The 24,685-nt window shown below is 41.7% G+C and overlaps 1 protein-coding gene across 10 annotated transcripts in view; it reads left to right on the top strand.

The window, feature by feature from the left end:
* The window catches only part of ARID1B (AT-rich interaction domain 1B), a 452,871-nt gene that overhangs the window by 42,475 nt on the left and 385,711 nt on the right, over positions 1 to 24,685 (top strand). For all 10 annotated transcript variants that reach the window (XM_087718250.1, XM_087718248.1, XM_087718246.1 and 7 more), the window contains exon 2: positions 6,072 to 6,266. In XM_087718250.1, the coding sequence (XP_087574376.1) occupies positions 6,072 to 6,266 (195 nt within the window). The remainder of the gene's footprint in view (positions 1 to 6,071; positions 6,267 to 24,685) is intronic.

Raw genomic sequence — 24,685 nt, 5'->3', positions numbered from 1 at the left:
CATAATTGACTTAAATTGACAGTGATTCACAGTAAGAAATGCTGAATATTAGTTTGGTAAATTAATTCACTGAGTGGAGGATAGGAGTCACAAGTCTGACTAAAACTGTTAGGAGAGGGGGGGAGAAAAGGGGGAGAAGAGAGGGAGGGAGGGAGGGAGGGAGAGAGAGAGAGAGAGAGAGAGAGAGAGAGAGAGAGAGAGAGAGAGAGAGAGAGAGAGAGAGAGAGAGAGAGAGAGATAATATAAACAAAACTTTCTTTCAACCTAGAAAATTACTTGGTAAAGCCACTGCATGTATTCTCACCCCCACCCTCATTTTTAAATAGCAGTGCTTTTCATACTGTCAGAATTCCATGCTGTGACACCCCTTTTCAAAAGTTATGACAGCAGTGTAATGACAGCTACTGCCTCTTGAGAATCAATCAGGCAATTAATTTTGTAAATGAAATGCTGATTATACAAAGCTTCACATGAGAGGCCGAGTGATTAAAATCAATTTAACAAATTGTTTCAGGTGGGACTTGATTAATAATTTGCCATAAATGCAGAGAATATATGGCCAGCATACATTTTTCTATGTTAATATATAACTCTAGAAAATAGAGTGGATGTATTTTTGTACCTGCCCTTCCACAATGTGAAAGCCAGTGTGACATAGCCTCTAAAGTTTTTCTCACCTCCGACTTCAAAACCTATTAACAGAGCAATTTGTTTTGTATAATATTCCAAGGCTGCGTTAAATGGAATGTGTTGCCTTGCACTGTCCAGATTGGCAGCCGACTGTGTCTCAGGTAGCTGCTCTTCTCAATGTTAATGTGAGTTCTATTAAAGGCAGGGAGCTGTGTCCCTAGGGTCATCTGCAGAAGGGTCAAAGTCAAGATTGCAAGCTCAATCACATGGCCACATTTTAATCCCCCTCTCTTTGTAGCTTCTCTTGTGCCCATTAGGTTGGGAATATTCAGTCTAAAAAGCCAATATAGAGCTAAGGTAGGAATTTGCAGCATATGGCCATTGAGATGATGTAGTATTGGAGTTTCTGTCATCCCTTGCTGTTGGTTGTACAAGAAAGAGCTGGTGGAAACCAAACCATGTCTAAGTATCACACATTCCCCATCTCTTCACTGAGTGTATCACAAAACTTGTTAGATGCAGAAACAAGGACATAATCTGCAATATTGGAATTGTTATTGGTAACTGGCATAACTGAAAGTGTGGATGCTGGGAATTTTCTACTCCTTATCAGTAGCAAAGCAATACCTCTACAGTTAAAGACATTAAAGACATTAGTCTTGCAGATCCTGAGCTATACGGCATTCGAAGAATTAAAAGCTTGATCTCAATACCGAGTAGCTATCATAAGCCTCAGTAAGTTTTTATTTATGCTTTTATGTACCTCCATTATAGGTTGATAACTCTGAGAGTATAGGCTAGACTGCTCTTTTCCTTCTTATTACATGAGAACAAAATCAATTTTATATATTGTGCAAATATAGGTAGAATCATAGGGAAACATTCTGGAAGAACATATCATACAGTTTATACTTAGAAACTATTTCCTAACATTTTTTATTTGATTTATTCTCTTATCTTTCATCTCTTGCAAGCCCTCAACTTAGGCTCTTATTCAAAATGTTATGAACATTCATCTAGCACTTTGACTTTAAATCTGGAAATCAGAATGCTGAGTGTATATTGTGAATCTGTGCAGATTCCCTAGGGGAACTTGCTTCAACTAGGGCAGGGCTCATGAGTTACTTAAAATGTGTTGTTTTTAGGCAGTTTATCTTCATGCAGCCATAGATATGAGAAGTAGTTGAATTATATTGGTTTACATCAAAATAAATTATGAGAAAATGTATTTCTTAGGTAAGGTTTTTTTTTTAATCGACTATGAATGAAGATATGAGCCTCCTGAAGTGGAATATATCATAGCTAAACAATGCTATTGGAGTTTTCCATTTTCCATTAGAGCTTTCTGTATTGCCTTTCATTTTTATTTAAAAATGAACTTTTAAAACCTCTCCATGTTCCATGAAGCACATGTAGTAGTATTTAATGTATCAAAATAATGAAATGTATTCTGTAGCAGAATGAAAACATTGGGTACTTCTACTAATGCTTCATAGATAGAATTCCTCACAGTTTCTTTGTCTGTTGCAACCATATGTTCCATTGTGCAGCTTCCCACAGCTTCCCTTCATCCTCAGGAACAGCCTTTGGGGGAGATATGGGAATGCAGCTGGCATAGTCCTGGTAGGTAATCAAAGCATTTGTCATTGTTTTTGTGAGCAACTGGAAAAAAAGCAGTCAAATGTTCCAAACTCCTGAAACATAAGACTAGAAACCCAAAATAAAACTTTCAGATATAATAAAAAATGGAATAATTCTTCCTTTATGGATGAAGGTTATTTATATTGATTTCAAGAGGATTTTGATGTGATGGTTCAAGGTAACAGAAAGTCAGGATTAAAAATAAGCCAGAAGTAGGGATGCAGATAGAGGAAAACACTATAGATACTATAAATTACTCTTAAATAATGCAGTAACATTATAGACAACAAGCAAACCAAACCAAGTAATTAGTTTTTCTCAGTCCTAGAATTTTTTCAGCCATCAGGTGGGATAGATGTGAGTAATTGGGTTTAAATGTTATTTTAACCTCTATGTGCCTCTGCAATGGCACTGCAAAAAGTCAACTTGTGTGTAGTTCATTAAAAAGGGATGGGAGCTGTTGATTGTGATTTGTTTGCTCTATACCCATAATAGATTTATCCACAGTATAATAAATTACCTGTGACTGGTTGATACCCTAACCCCAGTATTCTAAAAGTAAGATTAGAATAAATGTATAACATGCAACTGGAGGAAGTGCCATTTAATTTCGTTGCTTTATTTTATAAAGGCCATCAATTTGGACTGAGGAAAGATATAGATTTCTATTTAATATTTTAAGACATATCTCTCTCCACTGCTCCACAGTTCTAAAACTCCCAGGAGAAATATGGCAAAACCTCCTCATTGCTATTATATAGTGCAGTAAAATCATTTGGAGTTGGAGGCAAGTTAGGTCATCAAGTCAAACCCACTACTCAGTTCAACAAACCAATGTAATCTTTTTTTCTGGGTTTTCTTTCATTTGAACACATCCTGTGAAGGAAAGCCCACCTCTTCTCTTGGTAATTGGTTTCACTGTCAAACTATTCTTCCAGTTAGGAGTTTAAAAAAAAAACCATTCAAATAAGATCTGCCTTCTTCCAACTTTAATTCATTATTTCATGTTCTGCATACTTGAAAAGTAGAGAACAGATCTTGACCTTATGCTGTGTGATGTTCTTTCATGTATTTGAAGGGTGGTGTCATATCTCCTCTCAGTCTTCTGCTGTCAAAGCACTAAATATTACCATTTCACCAGTCTCTTTTTATGGGACTTCAGTTTCTAATCTCTTGTTTTCGATTCCGTTCTCTGAATCTGCTTCAAATACTTTTTAAAATGCAGTGTCAAAAACTAGAGAAACATTGTTCATCCAGAGTCAGAACATGTATCACTAATCACATCCTTTCTACTCTATGAAGTCCCATAATTGCATTTCTAGAGATCTGTAGAGAACTTTGTACTGGAATTTTGCAGGAAGAAAAGTCCATTTTGTAAACCAATTGCATATCTTTAGCTTTAACTCATGACTCTAACCCAGCATTCACTGCGAGTATAGCTATGGAGGTAATTCCCCCACCCCCACCCTGTGCCTTCAAGACAGTTTTGGCTTCTCACCATTGCTTGGACAAATCCCTGTGGTTTTCTTGGCAGGATTTCAGAAATGGTTTGGCATTGTCACCATCCTAGGGCTGAGAGAGAGTGACAGGCTCAAGGTCACCAAGTTGGCTTTGTGCCTTGATGGGACCAGAACCCATGGTCTCCTGGTTTCTAGCCTTGTGTCTTAATCACTACAGCAGACTGGCTCTCAATGGCTCTCATATATAAATGCACATCTGAGGAGTATATTTTCATAGCATATGCATGTTGATTTTAAGCACATTTAGCTGTTGCAATTTTTGTAATTAATTTGTGGTAGTGTCTTTGAAAAATGTTGCAATAATTACTATCTATTATAATTTGGTTGATTTTAATTTTGTAGAATGATATTTTGTATTTTTAAGATAAACTGCAGAATGCTAATAAGATTTAATCACATTTTTAATATGCCAGTAACCATTTTCTTTTTGGGTATCTAACTATGGCCATGTCACTGTAGCAGTAGCATGAATTAATTTAAATAACCCAAGTAAATATACACTTTGAATCAAATTAATATTGAAAACATAGATGAGACTAAGGAGGACAAGAAAGCAAAACTATGTTTGAATGAGTAAATTTAGTTTACTAATAGATAGCTCTATACATCTGAATCCAATTCCTAACAAAGTAATAATATATGGTTACTTTAAATTATTGTTTCATGAAAGCCAATAAATTATAGTGGATAAAAAAGTGGATATGAAAAGGTCAATTCTAATTTTTAAACTCTGGCTGCTTTGGAAAGCCACTACTAAAATCCCAAATAAGACCTAAGAGCCATAGTGAGTCATGGTTAGAATGCAGTATTGCAGGCTAACTCTGCCCACTGCCAGGAATTTGATCCTGACCAGCTCAGGTTTGACTCAGCCTTCCATCCTTTCAAGGTCAGTAAAATGAGAACCCAGATTTTTGGGGGCAATATGTTGACTCCGTAAACCGCTTAGAGAGGGCTGTAAAGCCCTGTAAAGCGGTATACAAGTCTAAGTGATATTGCTAATGGGAGTAAATGATAATCTCATGGGAAGGGCAGAACAAAGGGGTAGCCAGTGGTCTGCATGAAAGTACCTGGAGTTGCATTTATCCAAGATACTTTTAACGGTGTACATTAAATGGTACAAGAAAAAATATTAGTCAAATTATGTATTGCATCCAAGTGTAGTCAGAAATCAATGGTCCAAGAAAAAAGAACACATCATAATTGTATTGGTCACTTAAATCCTGAAATAATTCAATATTGAAGTGTAGTGAAAAAGTTTCAGATAGCAACACGGATTAGAAACGGGAAAATCTGTTTTTGAATATTTGTTCATGTTAAAAGACCCCTACAACGAAATAGCATCTAATGGAAAATTATGATCTACTTAAAATGTCACATTAAATTATAAATCCATTGCTATTGAAAATGGCTATAATAATGATAAAAATAGTGTTTGTAGATATGAATCTATAAGAGTATGTGGATATGCACATTTTTTTCTGTTATTGTCCTCTAAATAAATTGACTCCTGTTGAATTACTAAATTCCATACAAAAAGTAAATAGAAACAGCTCATTCCTCAGTTTAAAAAACACTTTGCATAATTTAATTGTCTATAGAAAGGAACAGATATTGTCATTCACTTTTTGTGAGATGTGAAAACTTTAAAAATATTTGTGCCATTTACTACATATTTGAGTAACAGTAGCTGATATGTATGTTATTGCATATTGCACTATTCTTTGCATTGCTTTTACCCATTGTGAGCTGCCAAGAGTTGCTGTGTGAGATAGATAACTATATAAATCAAATAAATAAAAAAGAAGCAGTGATTTGCTGTAACAGTATTATATGTCCCACCAACAAAAACCAGGATATGATTGTTATTTTCCGAACTCAAAACAAAAATCAAAACTTTTGATGTGAACCATATTGTATGATTTGCTTATTGACTTGGAATAAAAAATGAAAAAAAAAACCACCCTGTGAACAGTGGTGAAGATGGAGCAATTAGATTATGTAAACTATTATTCTGGTAAGCTATTCCCATTGCCAATGATGCATTCTTAAGGAGTTTCCATCCTTGTGTAATTGACTGTGTAACTTATGTGAACATGTTTCTCTGGAACTAGTTATATAATTCTTGAACCTAAACTGAAAATTAAAAATAAACCTTTTTTTAGTATGTTAGCGTAATTCATTTCAGAATGAAGACTGTTTAAAACTGCACCAGCCAAGTGATTTTCAAAAATGCAGTGGACTAAAACATAGTTTTTATCATTTCCCTCCTCTAATCAATAGGGCAACCCAATGGATCCAATGGTAATGAAAAGACCTCAGTTGTTTGCAGTCGGCAACAGTCCCCATGCCCAGTCACAGCCCAGCAGTCCATATCCAGGGCAGTCATATGGGCCATCAGGTCCCCAGCGTTTTCCAATGGCAATGCAGACCCGAACTCCTGGTTCCATGGCAGGAATGCAATATCCACAGCAACAGGTTTGTTACCTTCCTTTCTGATTATCTGCTTTTATTCTGTAAAGTGATACTTAGTCCCACAACATCTCTCTCAACATATCCTTCATTTAGGAGTGGGAAAGGAAAGAGAAAGCTAATTCGTAATTTATTAGTTTTCTTTTTAGTTTTTATTTTCTTTTGTCAGTGGTGAACATATCTATTTAAAAAGAGGATATATTATTCATCAAATGCATTCTCTGGATTTGTGATCTTTTTCATTCATTCAGCTGCCATAAGCCTTCCGCTGCTAGTCATTTCTTCATCATAAATAATAATACTGAAGAGGGCAGATTGATTGAAATGAATATGCTATTGGTCAGCACAACAACAGTTGCAATTTACAATAAAGTACTTGGAAAACATAAAAAGTAGTACATGCTTTACATGTGAATGTATTACAGCATCTTCCTTTTTCCCTCCAGTTCAAACGGCAGGGAAGAGTTTTCTTATGTCCAACAAGAAGGATGTAGTGGTTTCATTTCAATCTATGGTTAGAGTTTTGCAGTTGATGGCAATTTTTTTCCTGTGTTCTCAAGAAGGTCAATTACTTACATTTTCATCGCCTGGATAAAGCCATTTGTGTTTTTGAAATGGCAGAATAGAGGAAAGTTATCAAAAGATTAGAGTATGTTGGTAAATCTCTGATTAAGCTGTTTGTTGAAGACTGCTTTTCACAAATGCTTTTTTTTTTTTTTTAGAAAAGAGCACTGTTTGCATAGGGCTAAATATAATTACTTTTAAAAACTTAATTTGAAGTTAAATATGGCAAAAGTGGAAAATAATGAACAGGCGGGTAGGTGTATTTATTGCATTGGCATGGAATAGTCAATAATTAGCTGTGCATTCACAATTTGCATTCATAAATCTCTTACCATACAATTTCCTTGAGGTTTAGATTGCTAAGAGTATAGCAGTAAAGGTGACTTCTTTGTGAGAGCTTCACTAAACAATAGCAAGAAATTTATTTTGGTGGTTCTTATTAGTGCAATTGCAAGTGATAGATTTTAAAAGTCAGTAACCTGGCTGTTACTTGGAAACAAAGAGGAAGATAATGTTTACTTCTTAACTTAATTAAAGTTACCACTGGTTTATCCCACGATGCTCTTTATTTTGGAAAGGACTATTGCTATCTTAAGCGTAGTGTTGCATTTTTTTACTTGTGGAAAAATCCTTTTTTTAAAAAAAAGTTTTATCTGTCAGAAGGCAGTGATCTTATGCAGCAATTGGCCACTATCCCTATCTGTCTTTTTGCAGCATTAGAATAATTGGATGAGAAATATAGTTATGACTACTAATACTCTTTGGGGAAGTAGTAGGAAGATAATTACAACATTGATTTTTTATTAAATGGACATCAACACCTAGGGATAATTTTGTTTGGACAGTGTCCAGAGTTTCATATGTTTAGCTTGTAAATCCAGTTCTTGTCTTTAGTGCTTATATCTTATATGTCAAAATGAAAAATAAACAGTGTTAAAATTTCAGAATGCAGACCTGCCAATGATATCTTCAGTGGAGACCGGTGTCTATAAGGAAAACTAAGCTGGAAATTGCTTAAGAATTTGAATGGGTTTTACTATGTACAGATATTGTTATGTGAGATTTATAAATGAATTCAACTTTTTTAAAAAACAGATGTGTACATATTAATTTATATTTAACAGATTCTAAGTAGCTTGCAGTAATAAAACTATATGTATCTCATACTCAAGAAGTGGGTATTCATAGGATCTCCTCCCAGCTAAACTCAGTTGGGTGAGCAGATTTCATCTGAAGCATCTGGTTCATAAAGATAAGGAGACCCTATACCACAGCGGTCCCAACTTTTATGGCTTGGCAGTCCAGTGGGGAGAGGGAGGGAAAGGGGAAACGTGGAAGTGGTGGGCTGATGCGTGTGTATATGCACCAGTCCGCCGCTCGTATGGCTTGAGCTGCATGTGTCCGCCAACCTGCCACTTGGACGATTTGAACTGCACATGCTGTGCACCAGCCAGCCGCTTGGGTGGCCCATTTCCAAACCAGCCATGGCCCAGTAGTGGGCTGCAGCCCGGGGATTGGTGACCTCTACTATACCACATAGGACTGTATAAGGCATTCACTTTGAATGTGGTTTGGAAGCTTATTGGCAGCCAATATAGCTTCTGCACAAGAGGTATTATTCTATTAGATTTTACTTGGCATACAAAGGAACTACCTTAAATTAAGGCCCTTTGGCAATTGTATTGTATTGTATTGTATTGTATTGTATTTGGTTTATTTGTATGCTGCCCTTCTCCAGGAGGGACTCAGGGCGGCAAACAACTCAGGGGGGAAAGGGAACATAAACAACAGTACACATAATTAAAATGCACGAAAATCACACAGCCATACCAGTCGAGAGGGGAGGGGAACTCATCAACCCCAGGGCTGCCAGCACAGCCAGGTTTTGACGGCTTTCCGGAAGGCCTGGAGAGAGGTGAGGGTCCGGATCTCCGCGGGGAGTTCATTCCAAAGGGCCGGAGCTGCTACAGAGAAGGCCCTCCCCCGGGTAATAGCCAGGTGGCATTGGCTGGTGGACGGAACCCGGAGGAGGCCGACCCTGTGAGATCTGACGGATCTTTGGGAGGTAATTGGCAGCAGGCGGTCTCTCAAGTACCCAGGTCCAATACCATGAAGGGCTTTATAAGTTACGACTAGCACTTTGAAGCGTATCCGGAGACCGATCGGTAGCCAGTGCAGCTCGCGAAGGATAGGTGTAACGTGGGTGTACCGGGGTGCACCCACAATCGCTCGCGCGTCTGCATTCTGGACGAGTTGAAGTCTCTGAATACTCTTCAAAGGCTGCCCCATGTAGAGCGCATTGCAGTAGTCCAGTCTTGAGGTCACGAGGGCGTGAGTGACTGTTGCGAGTGCCTCCCGGTTCAGGTAGGGGCGCAACTGGTGCACCAGGTGAACCTGGGCAAATGCCCCCCTGGTCATAGCCGACAGGTGATGTTCTAAAGTCAGCTGTGGGTCCAGGAGGACTCCCAAGTTGCGCGCCCTGTCTGAGGGGCGTAAATTTTCACCCCCCAGCCTGAGTGATGGAATACTGGCCAAATTCTTGGGAGGAAAACACAACAGCCACTCGGTCTTGTCTGGATTGAGTACAAGCTTGTTAACCCCCATCCAGACCCTGACAGCCTCCAGGCACTGGCACATCATGTCAACTGCTTCACTGAGTTGGCACGGGGCGGACAGATACAGCTGAGTATCGTCCGCATATTGATGGTATTTGATCCCGTGCCGTTGAATGATCTCACCCAGTGGCTTCATGTAGATATTAAACAGAAGGGGGGATAAGACCGAACCATGAGGAACCCCATATTTCAGGGGCCTAGGGGTCGACCTCTCTCCCCCAACTAACACCGACTGCGACCTGTCCGAGAGGTAGGAGGAGAACCACCGAAAAATGGTGCCGCCCACTCCCACCTCTCGTAACCGTCGCAGAAGGATACCATGGTCGATGGTATCGAAGGCCACTGAGAGGTCAAGGAGCACCAGGATGGAGGAATAACCTCCATCCCTGGCTCTCCAGAGATCATCGGTCAGTGCGACCAAAGCGGTTTCCGTGCTGTAGCCAGGCCTGAATCCAGACTGAAAGGCGTCCAGATAATCGGCTTCATCCAAGAACCGTCAGAGTTGAGAGGCTATCACTTTCTCAACAACCTTCCCAATGAAGGGAAGGTTGGAGACTGGACGGTAGTTGTTCAAACTAGCTGGGTCCAACGATGGCTTCTTCAGGAGGGGTCTCACCACCGCTATCTTCAGTGCCGGTGGGAAGAAGCCCTCCCGAAGAGAAGCATCCACCATCGCCTGGACCCAGCTCCGCGTCACCTCCTTGCTGTTCACAACCATCCAGGAGGGGCACGGGTCCAGTACACACGTGGCAGCACTCACCGCTCCCATGGCCTTGTCCACTTCATCAGGAGCAACAGGTTGAAAGTCAGTCCAGAGGTGGCGTTCAAGACCTTCCCCCGGTACCCCGGCTGGCTTTGTGCCAGGTCCATCCGAAGCCGAGCAACTTTGTCCGCGAGGAACTGGACATATTCCTCTGCTCTACCTTGTAAAGGGTTATCCGCAACCCTCGTATTTAGGAGGGAGCGGGTCACCCTAAACTCAGCGGACGCTATCAGAGCGGCAATGTGATTGTTCTTGGCTGTCCGTATTGCCGATAGATATGCTCCGATGCAGGTTTTCAGAAGTGCTCGGTCTGACTCGGATTTACTGGCCCTCCAGCGGCGCTCTAGGCGTCTCTTTTGGCGCTTCATCTCCCGGAGGTCCTTGGTAAACCAAGGAGCCCTCCTGGATCCACTGCCGCGGATCGCAATTTTGTGGAGAGCCTCAGACGCTACCGAGTTCCAAGTAGCAACTAAGGTCTCCACCGAACTGCGGGTGAGAGTATCAGGCATAACACCAAGCGCCGTCTGGAAACCCTGAGGATCCATAAGACGCCTGGGGTGGAACCACCTAATCGGTTCCTCCTCCCTACAGCGGGGGATTGGTCTCCGAAAGTCAAACCTCAGTAGGAAGTGGTCTGACCATGACAGGGGCAAGATCTCACTACCCCTCAAACCAAGATCACAACTCCACTGCTCCGAGAGAAATACGAGGTCGAGTGTGTGACCCGCTGAGTGGGTCGGGCCCTGAATTACTTGGGTCAAGCCCATGGCTGTCATGGAAGCCATGAACTCCTGTGCTCCATCAGAGTGTTCGCCGAGCGAAGGCAAGTTGAAATCCCCCAGTATCATAAGTCTGGGGAACTCAACCGCCAGCTCGGCTACTGACTCGAGGAGCAAGGGTAGGGCTGTTGTCACGCTGTTGGGAGGCAGGTACGTCAACAACAAGCCCACTTGACCTGCAAGGTCCAACTTCACCAGCAAGGACTCACACCCGACAAGCTCCGGAGCAGGGATCCTACGAGGAACTAAAGACTGTCGGATAACAATGGCCACTCCTCCACCCCTTCTCTGGGGTCGCAGTTGATGAAGCACCTGAAAACCCTCTGGGCACATTTCTGTGAGGGGGACTCCTCCCTCCGGGCCCAGACAGGTTTCATTAATACATGCCAGATCTGCCCCCTTGTCTGTAATTAGGTCCTGGACAAGGGGAGCCTTATGAACCACAGATCTGGCATTTAGCAACAGCAACCTGAGACCAGGGTCCTGATTACTCACACCATCTGGCCTTGGAGTGGAACTCACAGGGCCGGAAGGGGGGATCCCTCGAATATAGGGAACCCTCCTTCCCCGGTAATGGCTTGCCCTGAAGTTCCCGCCATATCTGCCCCTCCCCATTATGACCCCAATGTTCCGGCCCACTCCCGCATCTGTGGTCCCTTCACCCTCTCCCCCAGCTACCGGGTTCATCAGCAGGCCCTTCGACACACACAACCAAGGGCCGGGGCCCCCTAGCACTTCTGCCAAAGCACTCAGTGCAGGAGGTCCCAGCTAAACTCCTGGCCCACCAAACACACCCATGTAATTGGAAACTTGGGTTAAGATTGAGGGTTTGAAAATGAGAATAGAAATCTTTTTTTTCTCTCCCTATCCCTGCAATGACTGCCTAACCCACATCATATTTTGTTGTGGGGATAAAATGAAGGGAGATATTGAGCCTTGAGCTCCTGCAGTCAGGGAGGATATAAATCTAGCAAATAAAATTCAAAAGATTTGGCAGATATGCAGAATGTGTAGCAAAGAAGGATTATGACAAAATTGAATGGAATTTGAAGTCTTTCATTTTACATATGTAGTGCATTTTGAAGTGTCAGAAAACAGCTCATGTTTTATAGTATATCCTGTAGCCATATGCATATGTGTTTTTCAAATTAAATGTTGTTTTTTTTGTGTGTATTTAGCATATTTGTAGAAAAAATCCCATAATTCTTTAATTGTAATATGGAAGCATACTTAGAAAGTGCTGTTATCAGCATCTAATAAGGATACCAAACATTTGTGAGCCTACTTAATAGAATTTGACATATTGCCCTACTATCCATCTGCTTAAAGAAAGACATGTTGCTTTTCAGTTTTGAAAGTTTTCTGTGAAATCACAATGGTTACTTTCAAACCAAAAATACTGGTTTACTCTATCCAAAATAAAGATGTAATAAAAGCAGATTTCGTTAATATATTTAAAAATTAATTAGTTACTTCAAAACTATAGTTACTGCGCATGTGCGAAGGAAGATGGCTGCCTGAGCTCACCGCTCAGGTTGGAAGACAGAGAAAATACCCAGTCTGTGCCATTACCGACCGCTGGACCTCTCAAACGGAAGGCTTTGGGAGAGAGGAATCCAGAGCGTCCGGAGGGCTGCCTGCTGGAAAGACATTCTTGGGCGTCCTGGGACGAGCCTCGGCGGTGTTGAACAACGTGGGATGGCCATCGGGCGCCGTTCCCCCCCCCCGTGGATGGTGGCTTTTCAGCTGACAGGCAGCGTTTCTTGCTGGCGTGGACAGAGAGAGGCAGCCGATAGGCAACGTTTCTAGCTGGCGTGGAGCGAGAAAGGCAGAGACAGTCTTGGACGAGCCTCGGCGGTGTTGGACAGCATGGGACGGCCTTCGGGCGGCGTTTCCCCCCCCCCCCGGCGGATGGTGGTTTCTCAGTCAACAGGCAGCGTTTCTATCGGGGAGAGCGGCGTTTTCATCTGGAGGGAGGCTGAAGGAGCCTGCTCCAGTGGCTTGATAATTTCTGGCGAGCGACTGCTGGGCACCGCCCCCGCCCTCCTCTGCTGCCCCCCCCCCGCTGCCCCCCCCTCGCCACATGAACAATAGACAGTAATGGCGCCTTCTTAACGAGGCCAACCTACAATCTTGGCCTGAGGGAGCTTTGGCCCTCTCTAATTGCTGGCTAAGAGAGTCTCGCCCTCCCCCCCCTGCTGCTGGGTGACGTTTCTTTCTTTTTCGGCTTTGGCATTTCAGCTGCTCCTTGTGAGGGATTGAGATTCACGCCGGGCTAGCCATCGCCCCATGGAGAAGGTGGTCAGCCAGGAACAGTACTGGGAGAGAATGGGAGGCTGTTTACATCTACTGCCATTCCAGCTCGGCTGGGCACCCCCTCCTCCCGCTCCCTTCGGCTTGGCCCCTCCTTTCGGTGAATTCTCCCCCCCACCTGGTTGCTGCTGCTGCAGGGCCTTCTACAGGGCCTTCTGCTGTTCGACATCTGACTCTTTTTTGAGCGCGGCTTCTGGACTGCATTTCCATCTGGCACGGCCACTGCTACCTGATACCACCCTGGACTTCTGGCCTCAGAGAGCGCCACCATTAGATGAGCGGGGGTACTGCAGTATGCAAGAAAGCCCCCTGCTTCCTTCAACTACTCTGGACTTTCTGGATTTTCCCAGAATCTGTCTGTTGCAGAGCCATCTGCTGAGAACTATTTGGCTCTCCCTGAACTCGCACTTTAACAATTTTGCGCTACTTTTATTCTTCTTATTTCCTTCTTTTTTTTCTTCTCCCTTTTCCTTCTATCTTTAGTATGTTGAGTATATGGGATTGTATGTAAGTGTGTGAGTGACCCACTTTTATTGTTATTACTGTTGCATTTGTGTATTTTAATAATTACGTGGGGACTGGTTGTGTGAGTGTCTGAGTATGCTTGGCTCGGAGGACCTGCTAGGGAAGGCGGGGGGTACCGGGGTGGTTGGGGGGACTACGGCCACGGGAGTGGGTCAGAGCATTGCGGTCGTGACAGGGAGAGGCAGATACGGCGGGGACCTTAGGGCTAGCCATTACCGGGGAAGGAGGGTTCGCTACATTACAGAGATCCCTCCTTCCGGCCCTTTGAGTCCCACTCCAAGACCAGATGGCGCGAGTAGCCAGGACCCTGGTCTCAGGCTGCTGTTGCTAAATGCCAGGTCTGTTATCCACAAGGCTCCCCTCGTCCGGGACTTAATTGTTGACGAGAGGGCAGACCTGGCATGTATTACTGAAACCTGGCTGGGCACAGAAGGAGGAGTCCCCCTTGTAGAGATGTGCCCAGAGGGATTTCAGGTGCTTCATCAGCCGAGAGCCCAGGGAAGGGGTGGCGGTGTGGCTATTGTAATCCGGGAGTCTCTGTTACCTCGTAGGGTCCCTGCTCCGGAGCTTGTCGGGTGTGAGTCCCTGCTGATAAAGTTGGACCTCAAGGGTCAAGTGGGTTTGCTGCTAACGTACCTGCCTCCCAACTGCGTTGCAGCATCCCTCCCCTCGCTCCTCGAGTCAGTAGCCGAGCTGGCAGTTGAGTTCCCCAGGCTTATAGTTCTGGGGGACTTCAATTTGCCATCGCTCGGTGAACGCTCTGATGGGGCGCAGGAGTTCATGGCCTCCATGACAGCCATGGGCTTGACCCAGGTAATTCGGGGCCCAACCCATGCAGCGGGTCACATGCTCGACCTCGTATTCCTCTCGGAGCAGTGGATGTGTGATCTTGGTCTGAGGGGTAATGAGATCATACCCCTGTCATGGTCAGACCACTGCCTACTGAGGCTTGACTTCCGGAGGCCAAACCCCCACCGTAGGGAGGAGGAACCGACCAGGTGGTTCCGCCCCAGGCGACTTATGGACCCATTGAGGTTCCAGACAGAGCTTGGGGTCATTCCTGATACTCTCGCCCACAGTTCGGCGGAGACTCTGGTTGCCGCCTGGCATTCGGCGGCGTCGGAGTCTCTTGTTCGGATTGCGCCACTACGGCCCCTCCGGGTCAGTGGATCCCGGAGGCCCCCTTGGTTTACCGAGGAGCTCCGGGAGAAGAAACGCCGGAGGAGATGCCTAGAGCACCAGTGGAGGTCCGATAAGTCCGAGGCGAACCGAGCACTTCTAACCACCTGCACCAAGGACTACGTCTGAGCATTAAGAACTGCCAAAAGATCATACATTTCTGCCTTGGTTGCGTCCGCCGAGTCACGCCCAGCCGCCCTGTTTAGGATAACCCGCTCCCTCCTTAACAGGAGGGATGCGGGAGACCCCTTGCAGGGTAGGGCTGAGGACTATGCTCAATTCTTGGCGGACAAAATAGCTCGGTTTCGGTCGGACTTGGACTCCACCGCAGTAGATCCAGCCGAGACACAGGAGGACCGCTTGGCAAATCATCTCTGGGTTGAGTTCCAGGATGTTGCCTCTGGGGATGTGGACAAGGCCATTCGAGCTGTAAGTGCCTCCACCTGTATTCTGGACCCGTGTCCCTCCTGGCTGGTTGCCAACAGCAGGGAGGTGACACATGGCTGGATCCAGGCGGTCGTGACCGCCTCCCTTCGGGAGGGGCACTTCCCCGCCGTACTTAAAACGGCGGTGGTGAGACCCCTCCTGAAGAAACCATCCTTGGATCCAGCCATTTTAAACAACTTTCGTCCTGTCTCCAACCTCCCCTTTATCGGGAAGGTTGTTGAGAAGGTGGTGGCCTTCCAGCTTCAACGGGCCTTGGAGGAAGCTAGTTATCTTGACCCCTTCCAGTCCGGCTTCAGACCTGGTTACAGCACAGAAACCGCTTTGGTCGCATTGACCGATGATCTCTGGAGGGCCAGAGATGGAGGCTATGCATCCATCCTGGTTCTCCTTGACCTCTCAGCGGCTTTCGATACCATCGACCATGGTATCCTTCTGCGACGACTGCGGGAGGTGGGAGTGGGAGGCACTGTTTTACAGTGGTTCTCCTCCTACCTCTCAGACAGGTCGCAGTCGGTGTTGGTCGGGGGGCAGAGATCGTCCCTGAGGCCCCTAACATGTGGGGTGCCACAGGGTTCGGTCTTATCCCCCCTACTATTTAACATTTACATGAAACCGCTGGGCGAGATCATTCGGAGGCACGGGATAAAATACCACCAATATGCGGACGATACGCAACTGTATCTGTCCGCCCCGTGCCAACTCAATGAAGCGGTGGACGTGATGAACCAGGGTCTAGAGGCCGTTAGGAACTGGATGAGCGCTAACAAACTGGTGCTCAACCCGGACAAGACCGAGTGGCTGTTGTGCTTCCCTCCCAATAATTTGGCTAATGTACCAACACTTAGGCTGGGGGGTCAAATTTTACACCCCTCAGATAGGGTCCGCAACTTAGGAGTCCTCCTGGACCCACAGCTGACTTTTGACCACCAGCTGTCAGCTGTGACCAGGGGGGCATTTGCCCAGGTTCGCCTGGTCCGCCAGTTGCGGCCCTACCTAGACCGGGAGGCTCTCACAACAGTCACTCGAGCCCTTGTGATCTCTAGGCTGGAATACTGCAATGGGCTCTACATGGGGTTGCCCTTGAAGTGCATCCGGCGACTACAGTTAGTCCAGAATGCAGCCGCGCGAGTGATAGTGGGCGCACCGCGGTTCGCCCACGTTACACCTGTCCTCCGCGAGCTGCACTGGCTACCTGTTGGTCTCCGGGTGCGCTTCAGGGTACTGATGACCACCTTTAAAGCACTCCATGGTAGTGGATCTGGGTACTTGAGAGACCGCCTCCTGCCGATTACCTCCCTTCGACCAATTCGATCGCACAGACTGGGCCTCCTCCGAATCCCATCTGCCAGTCAATGCCGACTGGCGACCACACGGAGGAGAGCCTTTTCTGTTGCAGCTCCGACCCTGTGGAACGATCTCCCCGCTGAGATCCGTACCCTCACCACCGTCCAGACCTTCCGCGCAGCCCTCAAGATCTGGCTCTCCCAGCAGGCCTGGGGATAGGTTCCTAATTCACCCGCCCGAGTGTTTGATTGTTGAACGAAAGTTGTGTTTTACTATTTTTTTCTTTGTTCACATTTTGTTTTGTTTTTGATGTTGCACTTCCCTCCCTTGTGATTGTAAGCCGCCCTGAGTCCCCTCAGGGAAAAGGGCGGCCTATAAATTTTAATAAATTCAAATTCAAATAAATTCAATTCAAATAAATTCAAAACATATACATTGTTTTTTAAATTTTCTACCTCGGGAAATCCAATGCATTCTTAAAAATTATCAAAATGATTTCTAATTTGTTATAGATTGAAAAATTATAAACAAATTGTAGGTATCTAAATCTTTTGTAGTCACAAAGAAATAAATGAGTACTGTATATATGGGCTGCAAGGATACATAATCTAATTTTGTAATTTGGGCCTAAAGGTATAATCCTGATAACAACTATCTATTGTAGAATAAGATTTTGAACAGCTGGAAAGCTGGTGAGAAGGGAATCCAGACTGATAATTTGGTAGGATTGGGGACTTTTGAAAGTACTTTCATATTGACCATATTCTGAAAATAAGACCCAATTCTTAGAAACAGAATTGGTAGTTTAAGAGTAAAAGCTCTAGTAGGAGAGTTAGAACACCCAGTGTAAATTACCAAGCAAAAATGCTGATTTAACTCACTGATATGATTTAAATCATCTTTTCCATTGATTTAAACAGAGATTTTGATCACTAAAATGCATTCATTCAGAACACAGTGTAACATATTTATATAATCTTTAGAATTACAACTCCTGTGTGTTTGTCGCCTTATTTCAATAAAAATAATAATTGAGGATTTCAAAAAGGGAATGATTTTCACAAGATGCAATACTGAAATAGGAGTCAATGCTGGTAGGTTGCACAGTATGTGTCTTTTATTCATTCTTATGAGATTGTATCATTTCCACAATGTTGAAATAGCATTTAATTTTAAAGGCTCTTTTTAATAAGAAAGGAATTTAATATTTAATTCATATTTTTGAAAAAAATCAAACTGTATTCAATTTCTTAGGATTTGATTTATGCTGCTGCTTTAATAGAATACAGAAAGATGCATTTTGTGTTGTAATGTAGAGTCCAAAACACCACATACTGAACTGGAGGCGAGAGATTGCTGCAACCATGCAGATTGTCTACTTAAAGATATCTGCCTTAGTAAGTCAAAGGTTCATCATAATGAAAAATGAGGCTATACAATAAGAAATAATGTGATTATTGGACAAGACTTTTTAAAAGGCCACCTTAAGAATTGTGCAATCATAGATTACACATAATCACAGAATTACCCCATTTGTTCCATGGATTATGCAGAAGCCTGAATTTACACGGCCTTATAAATTTTTATGTATAAGATTCTCTAAGTAGGGGTATGTTACTAATGCTGTCTGTACTGCTGGGAAATGTTTAGTGTTTCCCCCTTTCCGTGTGATGTTAAGCCTCATTGACTAAATTGAAAAAGGCTGCTCATAGCAGGATAAGGTTTTATGTTGTATTGTCTCCTTTGGAATTATCCTTTCCATTAAATATAATTCGCTCTATGGAGGGAGGTGAGCATAGATTACGGATAATCACAGAATCAAATTTGACACAAGAAAGAAACTTTATGGTAGCTTAGCTCTACATCTTAACTGTGGTCATTGACAATGTTTACTGAATAAAATCCCAAAAGCAGTACAATTGAATTATTATGGAAACTAGAAACAGTACAATGATTTCTTCCTCTAAACTGATGTAAGGAATTTTCGATTAAAAAGAAAATGCTTGCTGTTTTGAGAGAGTAATATTGTTTGAATTAGATGACACAATAGTATCAGGAAATAGCATTAGGGCTAGAGCTGACACTTGTGTCTTTCAATATATACATTTGAGTAAATTGGTTGTTGAAATTATTGCATTAAATATCTACCAAAAACTAAGTCATTGTGTTTATTAAAGAATTCTTATCAGTTGCAAACAGAAATCCACATAATACATATGACAGCAGAAGAACCCCATATGATACCATTAATGGATACCATCAGACCTGCAATTGCTAAACTGATTTCCTTCGGATTTCCTCACTTCCTTTTCTGATGGGCAGAATTAATATGTTAACATTCTGTGCAGATCTTGACCTGGTAATTAAGTATGCAATTAGTAGCAGTAAGTCAGAGTTAGCATATATTTTGCAAAGTTCTCATGATAGATGCATTTTTGTTAGTGCATTTTATATCCATTTGAGAAGGCAAGAACAACTTTAATGGAAATACGTTTGGATTTTTTTGCCTGTGCAAAATGATCATCTTGAACCAGATCAATTATAATATTCAATCACGAGTCAGTGAAACGTTCAAGGAGCAACACATATTTAAGTTTGTGTTTTTTGCCTATTTTTCTCCTTTTGCAGAGTGGATATAAACAAAAGCATCAGATTTTTTTAAATTTTTATTTTCATTTAAAATTTATCACCAATTTCAAACTGAGTGACTTGTTTAAGGTATTCTTTCTATTTAATTTCTCCCAATTGTCGGTTTATAATTTTTGTCAAGTTTTGACATTTTCTCTTAATTTCCTGTATTGTTTATGCAATATTAGTCTACCTATAAGGGTTAAATCATAAATAAGTATTAGATGTTCTCTTACATATTAACAAGTTGAAGAATATCATACTCTATACTAGAAAATAAATTTTAGTTTTCAGTATAAAGTGATGCTCTCTAGGGAAAAATAAATTAGATCTGCTGGTGATATTTATGACAAGGCAACAAATAATATCACTTTCCTTGAAATTCTAAGATCAGGCTTGTTAATGTATCCTAAAATAGAACAAACTAAATCAGAATATAGAACAGAACATGTTTAAACCTTAGCATTGCTGTCAACATCAGCTTGGAGATTAAATCTAAGAGTATATCTCTAATTACATAATGTGTTAAGAGTTGTAGCCCATATGTTGTTTATTTTGCTTTGAATTTCTTTAATTGATATAAAACCTCCCTGGCTCAGGTCAAATAATATACCGTTTGGGGAAAAATAGCGTAGGAAAAAAAAAGTGGGATAAAAAACAAAGAGGAAAATATGGGCCGATAGAATGGATTCCCCGTTTCCCTTGTATTGCTCTTCAAAATGCCCTTTTTTGAGGGGTTGGAAGAAATTGAGGATTTTATTGCATATGAAATTGGGATAAAGCAGGGGTGTCAAATGCACATCGTTACATTGTCATCACATGACGACATATGACCTTTTCCCCCTTTGCTAAACCGGGCGTGGATGTGCCAGCATGTGATGCATCTGGCCCATGGGCCGCGAGTTTGACAGCCCTGGGATAAAGTGATCCAAAAGAAGAAAGTGGTAGACATCTTATTGCATGAATGTTACTTGCCAACATAAAATGCCAACATCCAGCGTACACACACACACACACACACACACACACACACACACACACACCACACAAGCAGAGCAGGTTTTTCTAGCTTAGAGGCCTTGATTGTGCTTGCTAAGAGCAATAATGTAGCAGTAAATTCATTGTTAGCTTGTTTTAATGATTTAATGTTTTCTCTTTTCAAGGTTCTATTTTGACATTTACCATCACTTTTGTTTTGAAATAGACTATTGGTTCACATGTAGGAAAGCACATAAAATAAACTTGAAAATTAGGGCTACATAAATTACTAATGGCATTACCTACTTACCTTCCATTTAATAGAAAAGTTCCAAACTGTTATTTTGGCATTATGCAGCCCTTCTTAATAAACGTTTTCAAAATATCAATGATCCTCAACTTACAACTACAATTGAGCCCATTTCCATTGCCGAGCAATCTTTTTGGCGCAATTATTAAGCAAATTAGTGTAGTTGGTAAGTAATTACGTTGTCATTAAGCGAATCTGGATCTCCCACTGATTTTGCTTATCAGAAGCTGGCTAGGAAGGTTATGAAGGGTGATCACATGACTCCAGGACAGTGCAGCTGTCATAAATACAGGCCGATTGCCAAATCCCCAAATTTGGATCATGTGACCATGGGGATGTTGCAACAGTCATAAGTGGGAAAACTGGTCATAAGTTTTTTTTTTTTTTTAGTGCTGTAGTAACTTTGAACTAAGTCGAGGACCCCTGTAAAAGGAAAAACAAAACTGTCTTCACTTCATGCATTTGAAGCTGATAGTATAAATATTAAAACCAGAAGTAAGAATGTTTTTCCTCCTCCACCTTCCTCTTTCCCCCCCTCTCATACAAACATACATACATACATACATACATACATACATCATACATACATACATATATATCCTGCTTCAAAATTCCTAAAGTTTGTAACACTGTGGTTGTCCTATTATTTTCTTTCCATTTGAATAAGGAAGAGGGAAAACATTGTCTTCCATCCCCTTTTCTCCATAATTATGTCTTCTTTTGCCATCCTTCAAAAGTGGCAGGCAAAATGATTAGGAGCTCCTTTCTGTTACAAGATTAGGTGGCCTGGATCATTTCCATTTGGAATATATATATATATATATATATATATATATATATATATATATATATATATATATATATATATATATATATATATATATATATATATATATATATATATATATATTTTATTTGTGCTGATAAATAAATAAAGGAAGACTAGTATAGATCTATTTCAAGCTATTTAGCTCTCATCAGCTAGCCATATCCTTACTGGGATTCGAACCTGTGCTCTATTGCTTCCCAGGCAGGGAGTTAACCATTTGAGCTACAGAGAACGACTCCTTTTATCAGCCAGCCAGGGTGGGAGGTATATACTTAAAGTCACAACCCCTGGTATGCCCAAGTGTGGGAGGAAGGTCACACTTCCACTCTTTGTCATTAGGCTCGTCACAAGAGTCCATCCAGACAGAAACCCAATATTTTTACTGTTGCCTTTGTTATATTTGTGTTTTTATTTGTGCTGATAAATAAATAAAGGAAGACTAGTATAGATCTATTTCAAGCTATTTAGCTCTCATCAGCTAGCCATATCCTTACTGGGATTCGAACCTGTGCTCTATTGCTTCCCAGGCAGGGAGTTAACCATTTGAGCTACAGAGAACGACTCCTTTTATCAGCCAGCCAGGGTGGGAGGTATATACTTAAAGTCACAACCCCTGGTATGCCCAAGTGTGGGAGGAAGGTCACACTTCCACTCATATATATATAAGGCTCAAGGTAAAGAAGATGAAAGTTTACAGTGGTCTGTGTAGAATGAAATGTTCTGAGGGGAGTATTGCTCTCAGTACTTGAACTCGAGATCATCCAGTTCAGTAGAATGGAGCATAGGCAAAAAGAAACTCGTTCACATTTTGCGTAATTCGCTGCCATATGGTAAAAGCCCACTAGCTTTGATAGCTTTAATAGAGAATTGGACAAAATCCATAGATTGCTCTTAGTCATGAATACTTTACTGAGCCTCCTATGTTTATAGGCAACATGCCACTGAATACCATCTGCTGGGATTAGCAGTGGGAGAGGAAGCTTCCTAGAGGAATCTGATAGGACTATGCACAGTTTGAAAATATTTGGAAGAAACACGTTGGACTTTCCATGAGTACCACTCCTCTCTGGTGTTCTTTAAAGCAGCCCATCTTTTTTAATGCTTCAGTTTACAAAGAAATGGTGGCTGCTTTAAATTCTGCATCGACAGTCATAAGTGTGAAACCTTATGAAGATAGTGACATAATTAGACATTTTGGAGAAGAAGAACCCATAGTACTGTGAAGTTTTCAATTTTAATCTACAAGAATTAGGCAGAATTCTGAATGCCAGAGGTGAAAATCAGTATTAATGCTACTGATTATGTAAGACATGATCATTCACTTTATTCCTGCTGATGAAAATGCAAAAGAATACTTTCCTATGACACAGGGTTTACTGAAACATCGTTGCTGTCTTGTTTATAATACTCTTGTGGATGCTTTTGCACAGAGCAGTATGTGTCAGAGCTTGAAATACTCTTGTGCAGTTCCCTTTGAACAGATAGCACAGGACAAGTTCTAGCACATAGCTTCTTGACATGTGGCCGCCTACCACTAGGAAAGAATGCCTTCCTTGCATTATCTAAGCTGATCTGCTTCAAAGTTTGCCAATCATTTTGCAGTTTAAATATTGGTCTGTAAGTAATTTCTGAGCTTTCATATTGAATCATTGCATATATTTTTTGAACAAAGCAAGATAGCAGTAGGAAATATTGAATAGACTAAAGCAAACTATCGTTGGCTAGGAGATATAAATCTTCACAATCTTTGTTAGTGTGAACCCATTTTTGTTTTGAACTGTAGCATATTCTGAATCCTTGTATTGCACAAGATGAAAATAGAAGTAGAAGCAAAAAAGTGAAATAAAATTGCTACCAGTAAGTATGTAATAGATGTATAAGCAGTAGAGCTCTAAAGGGTTCATTAGATATTAATTACCCTCCTATTCTTGTATTAACATTTAAAAATCTTAGCTTTACAGTTTTTCACATCCTCATGTCTTCACATTGAGTCTTAAGAAACTGCCTTGCATCAAATCAGATGACTGATCCCTCTAGCCCAGAATTATTAATATCTGATTGGTGGTGGCTGACCAGCATTTCAGGCAAGATATTTTCTAGCTCTATTATGAGAGGAATTGAATCTAGAATTTGTGGATGTGTCCCATGGACAAAAGATGCCCAGTAACAAGGTTTTGTATGAATCCTGATGCTCAGTACATCGTTTGACTAAATGCTTAGCTTGGGAACAAACACACATCTTGCTATGGAATTGAAACAACTATTCTGGGAAATCTGTGGCTATAAACACTTTTTATTAGCATTACATAAAAGGCAGAGTATTTAGTGCTAGGTGTCTTTGGATTTTATATAAGAACAGTGTCATTTTAGCACCTCTTAGAAAAGGCAGGTAATATTTATAGGTATTGTTGCTTTCTCAAATGATAAAATGATACCAAAATGTATAAGTATCGGAGGGTTCTGTGTAAGAAAATTATTTTCAGTCAGAAATTTTGAAAAAAAAAAGATATTTTTTTAGCTACCAGATTTAAGGGCAACCATTATAAAAATAATATAATGCGTCAGTTTGACCATATAAAGGACAAAGTGGAAAAATATCAAAACAACAGCTAAAGAGTAGAGCACATTACATACATGAAACCAATGCTAATTATGAAATTCATTAAGTGTGTTAATCCAAATGCTTTGAACCTTATATAGCATTGTAACAAAGTTTGGACATATTTAAAGAAATAAAATTATGAGCCTGAAAGAAACAGTTAGAAATGAAACTGATCAAAGTATTGGGGAATTTGGTTTGGTATGGAGTTACAAGTTCAAGACATGTCAACATAAAACAAGCAGCATAACAAGACATGTCTCAAGATTTCACTGGTTCCTTTTTTGCAAGGGCAAATCTAGATTCCAATGGAATGCTCTTATATCTCCCAACTGAAACAATGGATGGGAGCACATTATGTTATGCCAGGGTTAGCGCCCTCCTGATTGTCCGCATAGTAATTTAATTTAGATATCTGATAGATCTGAAAGGAGTGCAACAGCTACTTAAAATATATCTTTTAGAGAGGGACATCAGATCTAATTGAGCATCAATGTTCTTAAGATATTGCTTCATTGCCCCTAATGTATGTCTTCTTCAATTAAGGAAACCCTACCGGTTCCAGGTTCTTGGTATTGCTTGGGCTAAGATGAAACAAACTCATCAGAAGAA

The sequence above is a fragment of the Thamnophis sirtalis genome, unplaced genomic scaffold (genome assembly GCF_051295495.1).
Source record: "Thamnophis sirtalis isolate CommonGarterSnake01/CBP01778 unplaced genomic scaffold, rThaSir2_p1.2 scaffold_6, whole genome shotgun sequence".
NCBI lineage: Eukaryota > Metazoa > Chordata > Lepidosauria > Squamata > Natricidae > Thamnophis > Thamnophis sirtalis.
This window is presented reverse-complemented; position numbering and strand designations above follow the sequence as displayed.